At 33.1% G+C, this 11,819-nt stretch overlaps 1 protein-coding gene across 3 annotated transcripts in view; it reads right to left on the minus strand.

The window, feature by feature from the left end:
* Nucleotides 1–11,581, minus strand: part of LOC115882515 (catenin delta-2) — a 15,786-nt gene extending 4,205 nt beyond the window's left edge. Inside the window, exons 1-12 of one of the 3 annotated variants that reach the window (XM_030900612.1) lie at nucleotides 11,272–11,574; nucleotides 9,901–9,984; nucleotides 8,676–8,741; nucleotides 8,219–8,260; nucleotides 6,561–6,876; nucleotides 4,417–4,595; nucleotides 4,119–4,361; nucleotides 3,868–4,061; nucleotides 2,595–3,733; nucleotides 1,422–1,613; nucleotides 1,182–1,343; nucleotides 904–990 (exon numbers count right to left, since the gene is read on the minus strand). In XM_030900612.1, coding sequence (XP_030756472.1) covers nucleotides 904–990; nucleotides 1,182–1,343; nucleotides 1,422–1,613; nucleotides 2,595–3,733; nucleotides 3,868–4,061; nucleotides 4,119–4,361; nucleotides 4,417–4,595; nucleotides 6,561–6,876; nucleotides 8,219–8,232 — 2,526 coding nt within the window. In that variant the 5' untranslated portion in view covers nucleotides 8,233–8,260; nucleotides 8,676–8,741; nucleotides 9,901–9,984; nucleotides 11,272–11,574. Of the gene's footprint in view, nucleotides 1–903; nucleotides 991–1,181; nucleotides 1,344–1,421; nucleotides 1,614–2,594; nucleotides 3,734–3,867; nucleotides 4,062–4,118; nucleotides 4,362–4,416; nucleotides 4,596–6,560; nucleotides 6,877–8,218; nucleotides 8,261–8,675; nucleotides 8,742–9,615; nucleotides 9,663–9,900; nucleotides 9,985–11,271 lie in introns of those variants that run through there. The other 2 variants (XM_030900610.1, XM_030900611.1) reach the window with 2 other exon arrangements.
* Nucleotides 11,582–11,819: the final 238 nt, after the last annotated feature.

Below are 11,819 nucleotides of genomic sequence, written 5' to 3' on the forward strand. Positions count from 1 at the left end.
AAAAAACCAATGTATAAAACACATCACAACAACAAAAGGGACAATACTGATAAAATAAATCAAAATATATAAGTATAAAAATCTAAGTAAATAATAAAAATGGCATGGGAAGATACAATGAGAGAATATGCTATTACTCAACAAAACACATTAAATCAATAGATATTTATTTATTAACTAAATAAATAATGGGCTAAACGTTAAAAGTGTATTTAGCTTTGGTTAATATCTTACGAGAACTAGTAATAATTAGTAAGAAAGAGACTGAATTCAATAAATAAACTTCAATCAACAATGCCAATCATTGCACCGTCCCATTTCAAAGAGATTATTATACCACTATATATAATATATACTTAAAATACCTAATGACATTACATAACTACTTTTGTAAATGAGGCAGTAATTTCAGCGATTAATAGGCCTTGTATAAAATCCTCCAACGATACAAGTATATGTAATAGAAAAGAAATAACATGTAAACTATTTGAATTATATATACTATTTATAATACAAAACAGAATTAATATTTATAAATAAACGAAGAAATCATGGTGTGAGATTGAATACACGTTATATGTATCTATATATATAAATTCTCGTAATGTGTATATATCATGTCTGAAAACACCTAGCGGAATGTGAAAACGATTTGAGAGCATAAAGGAAATTAAAACGGGATTTTTACACACCCTCGCACACTAAGTATGTTAAAAATAGATACATACAAGTCATATAATTAATAATACTAGGCATTGAGCAAGTCTGTGCTTATTTCCTTTTTGTCCAATTCACTTATATATGACTTTTATTAAAGCATTTCGATCGCGGTGTTTAAATGAAATTGACATGAACCTGTGAAAAATAAGGTATCGTGACAAAACAGGTTCATTAATGACTTACAGGAGGTGGGTTAGAACCAGAAGGATAAGACCGACCCATTATGGGTGCGTTCTCTGGATACGCCATGTCTGCCATTGGTATGTCATCCTGAAAGAGAGATAGTAAGGTTAAAACTGAAAGAATGCAATACTTGTTCATTCTACTTTTAGCAGATTTTGTCAAAATTGTCATTAAGGTTCCAATTCGCTTGATTTAATTTTGAAGTATCATACTATTAAAGTTATTTCTTAATTAAATATAAAAGTTTTCTAGTTGGTGACAAAAAATACGATGCTTACTCTAAAAACAGGACCTCTAGCACCCGGTGCTGACCGCTTCATTGTTCTGTCTTCATAGCGCGTACCACTCTGTGAAGATATTGGTCTATTGAGCGTACTATTGGCGTTGTTTGGCGAATTGGGACCTGCATTTCGAGCTGCCACGGTTTTTGTCACAAAATCCTTGAAAAAAAAACATATTTGGTTTAATTTATTATGTTCCCTTTCTTATTCTGCATATACTAATAAAAATACACGTACTTGTTCTTTCCATCCATGTTTTTTGTAAACATCGCGAAGTTCTTGGTGCTGCCACATAGTAAACAAAACTTGCCCTGCAAATTTCAGTACCCTAGGGGTATATTTTTGTCGTTGCCTTGTTATGGTCATCAGTCTTTCTACGCCGGTAGCCTCTAACAGAGACCTTGAAAATTCGGCATTTTTCTTTATCACCTGTATAAAGATATATTTAAAGCACATTAAAAGTTGTGAATTTGGTTATTGACCGGGCAAATTAATAATTAGATAAGACACTAAATTAGATAATTGGTAATCAGTCAATTACCTGTCAATTATGATTTTTTGCAATTTATAAAAGAGACTACTAATTTAATAAAGATGGCAAGAAATCACGAAACACATCCCCTCAACGCAGACCTCAAGAAACCATATGATAGTAGACCTCAGCCTAAATTGTGGGAATCTCTCGAGAAAACCAATGAGAGTATAACCATAATTAAGGCTGTTATCAAATAAACAAAGGTATTAAACTGGGCTGTTGTCTGTCTCCGTCACTGTTTAAAATAAATTTGGAGCAAGCCCTGAAAACGTGGAAAAGGAAGTGCAAACAGATGAGGATGCTACTAACGATTTGATACTATACACTCTTTGTTTTGCTGATGATCAAGTAATATTGGTTCAAGACTACGAGGATTGGTATATACGAGGCCGCAAACTAATTGAAGAATACGACAAGCGGGTGCTGGAGGTAAACCTTTAGAAGACTGAATATATGTATGTATGTATATCGGCGGCGAACAACAGAAGTTAATCCTAGACCAGCAGGAGACAAAACACTGCAAAAAATGTAAATATCTTGGCATGCACATAACTAACGATGGTAGCCTTGATCAAGAAATTACGTACAGAAACAACTTAAGTGGTACGGGCACGTGCAAAGAATGGAAGAGAGCAGAATTCCAAAGAAAGTCCTCAATTGAACACCACAAGGTAAAAGAAAGAGAGGGGCACCTAGACGGAGTTGGAGAGAAGGAATAAACGGGAACATCAAAACAAGCGGAATAGACTAAAACCTCTGGACATACAGAGACCAATGTAAACGGGAAATCAGGAGACGACGAAAAACGTTATAAACTGATTTGTATATAAATACTAATTTTTAAATTGAATTGCGAATGAATTATAATATCTTACCTCGTTTAAAGTAGCTAAAACAGCTGCAATAGTATCATCAGAAGTTCCCTGATCATGCTGTGGAGTCCCTGAAGGCAATTTTTGGACGAGATCCCGCATCGCGTACTTTCCGATGAGTTCCTTATTGCGCTGATCGATGGCTAAATTTCTCAGAGCCGTAGCCACCGCGCATACTACCCTATCTACCTCCATTCTCAATAACTCCACCAAAATAGGTAGGCCTTTTTCTTTTCGAACTGCCGCTCGAATTTCTATACTAGGCTGCCAGTAACAAGCTGCCAAATTTTGAAGAGCTCCTGCAGCTGCTTCCAGCGTTTCTGGATTTGAACAGCTCTGCAGAAGAGCGAGATAGGATTGAACGACGTCAGGCTGCCAAAGAAGTTCCATTCCTCGAACGGGTTCGCCTCTAGAAGCTGCACTTGTGGTACCCGTCGAATTCGACGAAGTGAAATTGTTATCTTTACTTTCTGACGAGTTGCCATCTTTTTTCTTTTTGCTGCCGCCAAAACAGCCCAAGTTTTCCCCTTTTGAATTACTAGCCGCTACTCTGCTTTGCGTGGGTAAAGGATTTTTATCGTAATTAGGATCCTCCACTTCCTGACATCTGTATGACAGATTCCGCAAAATACAAACGCAGTTTTCAACAATTTTATTACCTATGTTGGATTTTTCTATGGCACAGCGCACAACAAACAATAACGAGTCTACCAAGCCCTCACACTCTCTTAATTTTTTTCTAGCGTATTCACCGGCAGAACTGACATTTCTCAGGACGCCCGAAGCATTTCTAAATACTGTAGACCAACAGGTTTCTCCGTGGTTGCCTTGGTGGTCCCACCCAGAATGCGGAATAATAATAAAGGTAACAATGGTCAATACGCCATCATCTATAATGCTCCTTTTTAAATCTTCACAAGAAGATAAATTCCAAATCACGCCGGTCACCAATTCTTTTATTTCCGCCTCGCTAGATCGCCTTAAGAGATTTATTAAATCTGGAATTCCACCAGCAATTTTAATAGCGCGTTTATTTTCATCATTTTGCCGTCCAAATGACAAGTTCCTCAAAGCACCACACGCGTTCCTATAAACCTCGGCATTTTCATGACTCAAAAGTTTCACTAATGGAGGTATGCCACCTAGAAAAAATAAAACCTCGTTAGCACTTAATGTCAGCTATTTGATATTCGTAGATCTATGTTGGTATTAAGAAAATCCTAGTTTGAGCACTTCTGATTTAGATCATTTATACTGTATCAATTAATTATCTTACCCAATGCTCTGGTTTTCTGTTTATTTGGATCATGCATGTAACATAAGTGTTGCAAATAAGCTGCCGCATTAGCTTTAATCACGTTATTTGGATTATTTAAAAATCCTATCACTTCAGGTAGGTTGGGGTCTCTCCAACGCATACCTCGACCATCTTCGTCCCCAACTACGCTGCCCGGTGAAGAAATATGAACCCTGTGACAAGGAACACAATATTATACAACAGGCCAAAATATTTAAAACTAGTTATACCTGTCATGAGGCAAGCCAACATTATGGCCATGTAACGACATTTTACTAATATGTTTCTGAAGGTCTTCCTCTTCAAACATACGCAACGACGGCGCCACAGAAACGGGGCCATTTAAACTATCTACATATGGACGTGATAGGGGTGCTGTCCCATAAGGAGAGGGTGAAACGTAACCATAAACGACCGCTGGGTCATCCTGGTAAGGATCTATTCCTATTGGACCTCCCGGTGATGGCGTTACCCTATAATGATTCTATTACATAACAAGAACACAGGCTAATTCATGTAAAAATTTACCTATAATGTTCAGGAAGTTCATCGTACCCAGAACCAAGGTAACCGGTATTAGGCTGAGCATTCATGGGCAACGGTGAAGGGTCAGCGCTGTGTTCACTAGGACTAGGAGGAGTGGCAGGCCGTTCGGCCCCTGTCGGGTACATATAGGCTCCATAAGATGTTGGGTAATGGTCAAACTCCTAAAAACATTATGTTTATGGTCAAATCCTAGATAAAGTATTGTTTTACCACTAAACATATGTATATTAAAACATTTAGATTATTTTCACTAAAGTTATTAACTGAATTACGGAAGATACACTAATTTACTGATACAATATATCGTAATTAAGTAGGTACTTTAAATTTCGAGTATTTGAGCGCCTTTATCTTAATTGCATTAGTCGGAAAATATATATTTAAAGTTAACAGTTGTTGAAAAGTTTGCCACTAATTAATAGAAAAACCTTAAAGAATTTTAACAAACTTTTATGTCACCATTTCCCCATTTTTTCCCCTTTCGTTAAGTAATCGACCCCAGTAATTACAGTTGAAGTAATACAAACTTGCGGTTCTCCAATAATTTTTATTTTTAATGAAAAAATAAATACATACATTGATCCCATAAAAATATTTATTACGCATCAGAAGCTGGATTTATTTAAAAAGTCACAACTAAATGTTGTTACTAGAAGTTGTTAATTCAAATCTCAAGAGAAGCTATACAAGGTTAAAAAACTACAAATTCTATATACCTCATCCAAAAATCTAACCAATTCAAACACGATAATACCTCGCTTTAAGCGGTAGATGTGTTCCACATAAAATCGCGTATAACGAGGTTCAAATATGTATGTATTTTAATCTTTATAGGTAACATATTTTCCCAAATAAGCAACAGAGTTAAAACCATAGAATACATTTGTTATAAATAAATTATAATTTAAAATAAATTATTATATTTTTAAATGTAACGTAATTGTAGGTATCAAATAGTAACAAAATAAATATGTGCTTTTTAGGGTTCCGTACCCAAAGGATAAAAACGGGAACCCTATTACTAGGACTTCGCTATCCGTCCGTCCGTCCGTCCGTCCATCCATCTGTCACAAAAAGGTCTATCTTATGAACCGTTATAGCTAGACAGTTGAAATTTTCACAGATAATTTATCTATGTTGCCGCTATAAGAACAAATACTAAAAACAGAATTAAATAAATGTTTATACTTTCACTAAACATTATCTTTTAAGTAAGAATTTTACATAGAATCTTTCAAGTCCTCGGTGGCCGCGTGGTTAAAGCGTTAGGACTTTACGCTGCTATGACGTTGGAGCCGTAGTAAGGCAGGCTCGAATCCTACCCAAGGCGACTTTTTTTAATCGTTTTTTTTTAATTTTTACATATTTATTTTTAATTTTTACATATTTATTTTTACTTTTTACATATTTATTATTGATTAATACAATTTTTAGTAATGTGTTTCTTCATTTTTAAATTACTTATACGCGCATTCAAAATTTCAGCTAAATCGGAAAAAAAGTTTATAATAATATAATAGTGTCTGGTTGTATAGATAATGAATGGTACCCTTCGTGCGCGAGTCCGACTCGCACTTGACCAATTTTTACTCTTTTTAAGCATGTAATTTCTTTCTTTCTTTGTTTTTGACGATGGTGCGTATAGTTTATTTCGCTAAATTTTAATCGCGCGCAACATTAGTAGTTCTAGCACCATTCATTTCTTTCTCAATTCGACTTATAATCTTTATAATCGATTTATATATCTATATTAAGCATAAAACTTTTAAACTCACGCTTACTAGTAGACGACATTCTAAGAATTGCAATATACGGGTTGGCGGTAGAATGTCCTGTTGGTAATATATCCACTTTTTCGCGTAATATCAAAACCGCGTAGATCGGGGTATTACTATACCTATATCCAGTTTTCGCGTAATATATTCAAACCGCGTAAACCGGGGCCGTGTAAAGCGGGGTATTATTGTATCTCCAGTTTTTAGTGTAATATCAAAACCGCGTAATTCGAGGTAACGCAAAACGGGGTATTACTGAACATCCATTTTTCGCATAATATCGAAACCGCCTAAATCTGGGTATTACTGTAATTAAATTACTAATCTTAATAAAACGAAAATAAATAATACCTGGTAATGCGGATGCTGATGGTACTGAGAATACATATGATGAGGTGGTTGTTCTATATAGTCTCCATAATGCGAACTGTGAGGATATGAACCTAACGGTACAGGAATGTATTCTCCAGATTGTTCCCCAATTTGCTGGACCTCCCTAACGACTTTGGTGACGGTCGTCACCTGCTGTGTGGTTTGCTGTTTTTGGGTGCGCACTAAGGGTTCGTCGCTGTGTACAGACATATGACTGGAGTTGGGCGAATGTTCCGAGTGACCATTACTGTGCGTATGGTACGCTGAGTCGTTGAGAGTTGAAACGTCTGGACCTCTAATCACAACAAACCAAATAAATATGCCACACTTGTTAATTTGATACGTATTTTTTCATGCAATAGTTTTAGGATGCATTAAACTTTTTCTCTTTATGAAAATAACTTATCTACAGATATAAAACGCTAATGTTTATCTGTGTGTCGTCTCTACTGAAGTAACGACTTGCTCTAGAAAGTTGCTTTTTTACCAAAAGATAGCTAATTGGCTCTTCTAAAAACTGTCGTCGCCGAATTTTTTTGTTTATCATTTAATTAAAAAAAATAAAAAGTTTTTTTTCCTGATGTCGATGTCGTGGCGGATGCGCCAGGCTTTTTAAGCGGCAAAAACATATTTTCTAACGATAACAGAATTTTTATTAATACAGCATAGTTAATGTAACTCCAAAGTCAGTTAGATGTGAAACGTGAAACACTTAATTTGTTTGATACTATGGAAGGTAGAGGTAAGGAAAATTATCTTCATGGATTGGCGCTGCTGTAGCAAAAGTTCTACATTTGAAAGAAGCACCAAAAATTTTTGGAACCGGAAATAAATGAAATGTGATACATATTATGGGCGCTTTATGAAGGTGCATGTTGCCTCGTTTTTTAACCAACTTCACTTTATTTGTAATCGCTATATGCCGCGACACTGTGGTTATTTAGTGAACCCTTATTCTTCCCATTTTGGTGACCACTTTTTCAAATAAAGTCCCATTAAAGGTATTTCTCCTTACCTCAACCCTCCATAGTTTATACAGAGAATGACGCCGACAAAGGCAGTGCCGAAATTAAGAGCCCCAAGCAATTTTGCCCGACTTTGGAAATACCATAGTTATTAGTATTCAATTAAAATATAAAAAAGTCGTAATAGTAGCATGCGTTTTCTAGAATAATTATTAGTGTATACTATTTTTTTCTGTAGATACAAGTGTACAGAACGTAGGTAAGGTAGGAGATGACAATTGTGGAACTTCGATAACGCCGTCAAAAAAATCGCGTAAAATGTATCTGCTTTTTCGCAAAAACTCGTGAACGTGTTTCTAGGTTCGAACTACACTAAATTATAACCATAATGTTCTTTCTACGCCTACTGAGACTTATTCATTCGATCACACGGTGTATTTTTCACATAATCTTAAACTTATGCAAGATGCAATCTATGGGCTACTGTCGAGTTGTACATTTAGAAAGGCGTGATATTAATTTCTACGTTCATAAGCGCAACTAAATATGCATAGCTGCTGATTTTTTGATATTTCGGTAATTTTAATGTCCTATTTTCGAGTCATTGTAAGTATATATCCAAAAATTTGGAATGTTTCCTACTAATATGAACCATGCAAAACACCAACTTACTTATAATGCTGCATGTCTGGAACCTGTTCTTGCAAAACTCTCCTAAAACAACAAAAAATAAATAGATCCAGATACTTACTCTAATCCCTTATTCAATATTTATACGAGCCTAGGAGTGAATCAGTGTGTAATTTATTTATCAAATTATTTAGCCAATAATGAAAATATTGAATTACAATCAGTTTGTATCCAGAATATGATTTAAAATTATTAAAAGTTAGTGGTTAAATATATGATAAACTAAAGAAAGACGATTATTTAAATGTAATAGGAGGACAATGGACAATGTATGAAATGTTAGATGTTAGAAATGTTCAAGTCACAATAAGCTACTACGTGACAAGTGAGCGCTGTTAACAAAAGATTAAGTTGTTATTGATAGCAAGCAATCGGCATACAAATATGCATTTAAGATGGTTCATCATACAGAATGTACTACTCAAGACAAAATTCTTACCTTTGAGTTACCTCTGTGTGTGTTACACTTCTTTCTTGTCTGTGTTCCACCCTTCGGTTAACCAAGCTGCGAGTTTGCAAAAGCACAAGAGAGTTTAGCCAAGCATTAAGAAAAAAATTTATGGTAAAATGCAGGAAACAAAGAGTACATATCAAACAAAAAAAACACTATCAGAAACTAGTTCCTTTATTAGGTAATCCACGGTGACAAATGATTATAATAATGATTATGAGTAAATAAAAAGATAATTATAAAAAACCTGTTTCATTTTCTTATATTTCAATATATAGTGGTGGGTAATTTTATCTTAATCGGTAAAGTAATTCCAAAGTTAGTTTGATTGGTTTGGGATTCTTAATTTGGTTTTGCAGACAATGCCGAGAATGGCGTCGGCAAAGGCAGTCCCAAAGTTAAGAGCCTAAACGATTCCAACTGACTTGGAAATACTATAACTTGAAATACTGTTGTTTCCATCATATATAATCTTCTATTATAAAAAGAAAATTAATGAGAAAACATATTTAGTTTTCAGTGTTGCTAATATTTTATTCTTTAAAAAATGTTTAAGATTTTTGGAATAATTACACTGAACAAATAAAATATGTATTTATATGACAATAAGGAATAATAAATTTTAGAAACTAAAAGTACAAATTTTGGAGATACCAAACCTAAATAAACATTTTGAAATAAAAAAAGTGCTGAGTGGTTTTAGATTAAAGAAAGGAATACCTATTTTAAGAATCTAATGTAATAAAACTCAGACTATATATGTTTTAAAACATAAAATTCTGAAAATGACATTTTCAGGAAGTCATTGACTAATACCCTGATATTTTTCTATTTATTTTTTTTTAGATTGGTAATTGGTACACATATATGACCTAACATAAGTTCTAGTAATTCATATTATTAACAAGATTATTGAGAAATTACTTACATACATGAATCCAAAAGTTGACTAGCCGACATGTTTGAAGCTGTGTTTTGTGTATGTTAATGATATATTAATCCTGTGACATACATGCAAAAATGATTAGTGATAGAAGACCCATGAATCCACAAAATATTTTAACTCATATACTGATGACATAAAATTTTATTTAAAAAAATAATAGACCCTCTGTTAATATACCACAACCACAAATAAAATTAATAAAATCATGATGGTGATGCAATAATTATACTTAACAAAACACCAGGAATTATTACTATTATAACATACCTAAGAATATAAAATATTTAGGTCAGCCTATATATAATTTTCTTTCTATCTGATCCAAACTCTTTTCAGGCATTGGCTGACACTCTGAAAAACAAATAGCTTAGAGTTTTCTAATTAAGGCAATAACGTCAATTGAATAATTAAATTATCCTTAATAAGAGTATGCTTCCTTAAAACTAAAATCTTACAAAATTTAAAAGGCTAAAAATTATAACTATTATCCTAAAATATTTAGCTAATTTTAAATAAGTTTACATTAAAGGGTTAATTGTCTGGGGCAAATTATTTATACCATATTTAAGTATTTCATAAATGCTTTTAAGAATGGCATAGTACTTTGTAGCTATTTCTAATTTTTTTTTCTAAAAAAAATCATAGTATTTCAGGTACTTCATTTCTCAATTATACCGTTTTTCACAGTAAATGTCCCTTTAATTTACAAAAAAAATATCACAATCTATTTCTTATAAATTAACTTAGTATAGTAAAATAGACAATGGGGTTTTATAACAACTTATATGCATTCAAATCAAATAGCATTTTGAATTAACAACACAAAACAGAATGCACTCAATCACATGCATTCCTATGTGTCATTTTTTAAAAAAAATGAGTAAGACAATAGTTGATAAGGTAAGTTTAATTTAGAAATAAACTGTGTCACAGATTCCCATAATTTTTTCATGCTCTATTTCTTTGAAATTTGTTTTTTTCTTGAACTAGTACCTAGGTATATTCTCATAGTAAAATGGTTTCAATTTAAAAGGAGAATTAGTGTATGTCACAAATGAGCAACCAACTGTAACAATAAATAACATACACTATTGTTTCAATTCTAGTTATTCTGTAAAAGAGCTTTATAAATATAAAAACTAAAAAGTAACAAATTAACAGCTTATGAATGTTTACGAAATTTTTAACAATACATTATTATTAAACCAACTATTGTATATGTTAAAAAAGTTTCATATACCTAATGTTTATAATACCGTTTATATTACATTAATGTGAACATAATTTGATAATTAAGAATAAAAAACAAAATTAAACTTGACACTTGTACATTTAAATGTCTACTATTAAACATGGTCTCCACATGTCATAAGATTCAATAACTAGAATAAAAATAAATGCCCTACTAAATGCATAATGAGGTTACGATTTTAATGAAAATGAAGAACATGAAAAACTACAATAGATGTGAAAATATCCAGATTTGCGGGGCGGGGCTAAAACTGTTTACATTCAATGAGATAAAACCCCAGTACAACTTCAACAATACTTAGTTTTGTATTTTAAACTATAAGTCCTAAACACTAAACGACCGACGAACTAAACTATGTTTAAAAGGCAAGAAATATCATTACAAACCTATCATGTTTTTAATTGGGGCCTTGAAAGGTCACTGAGAACTCTGTACAGGTATAATGGAGACTACGTCACCAATAAATGCCGCCACAAAACGTTGTCGTTATTCCTACAGCTATTCCAAAGTGTATCACATATCTATGACTTAAAATATTCTAAAAAAGGCATTAACTTCGTGTATAAAATAACTTCTTTCACTTATTTTTACACTTCGAAAGAGAACTAGAGCTACACACAACTCTGCTTACGATAGACATTAGACATTCGCTTTGCTCCCACTCCCAACTCCGATGCCTAGTGCATGCTGGGTAAATACAGAAATATTGAATTCTGAAGCTTTATTTTTTATTTTTCATGGCTTAATTTTAAACAAAATCAACCATTTCCATATTAAGCTCGTAAAAAATGCTTTACTGTAATGTAAAGTCATATAAATATTAATAAAAACAACCTGAATAATATTACATTTTAACCTAAACAACCACCCATTTAAACGCACCGCTAAAAAATTGACAACTGATACACTTATGAGAGCAGGCCAAACAATATTT

This window comes from Sitophilus oryzae, unplaced genomic scaffold (genome assembly GCF_002938485.1).
Source record: "Sitophilus oryzae breed Bouriz unplaced genomic scaffold, Soryzae_2.0 scaffold_177_pilon_pilon, whole genome shotgun sequence".
NCBI lineage: Eukaryota > Metazoa > Arthropoda > Insecta > Coleoptera > Curculionidae > Sitophilus > Sitophilus oryzae.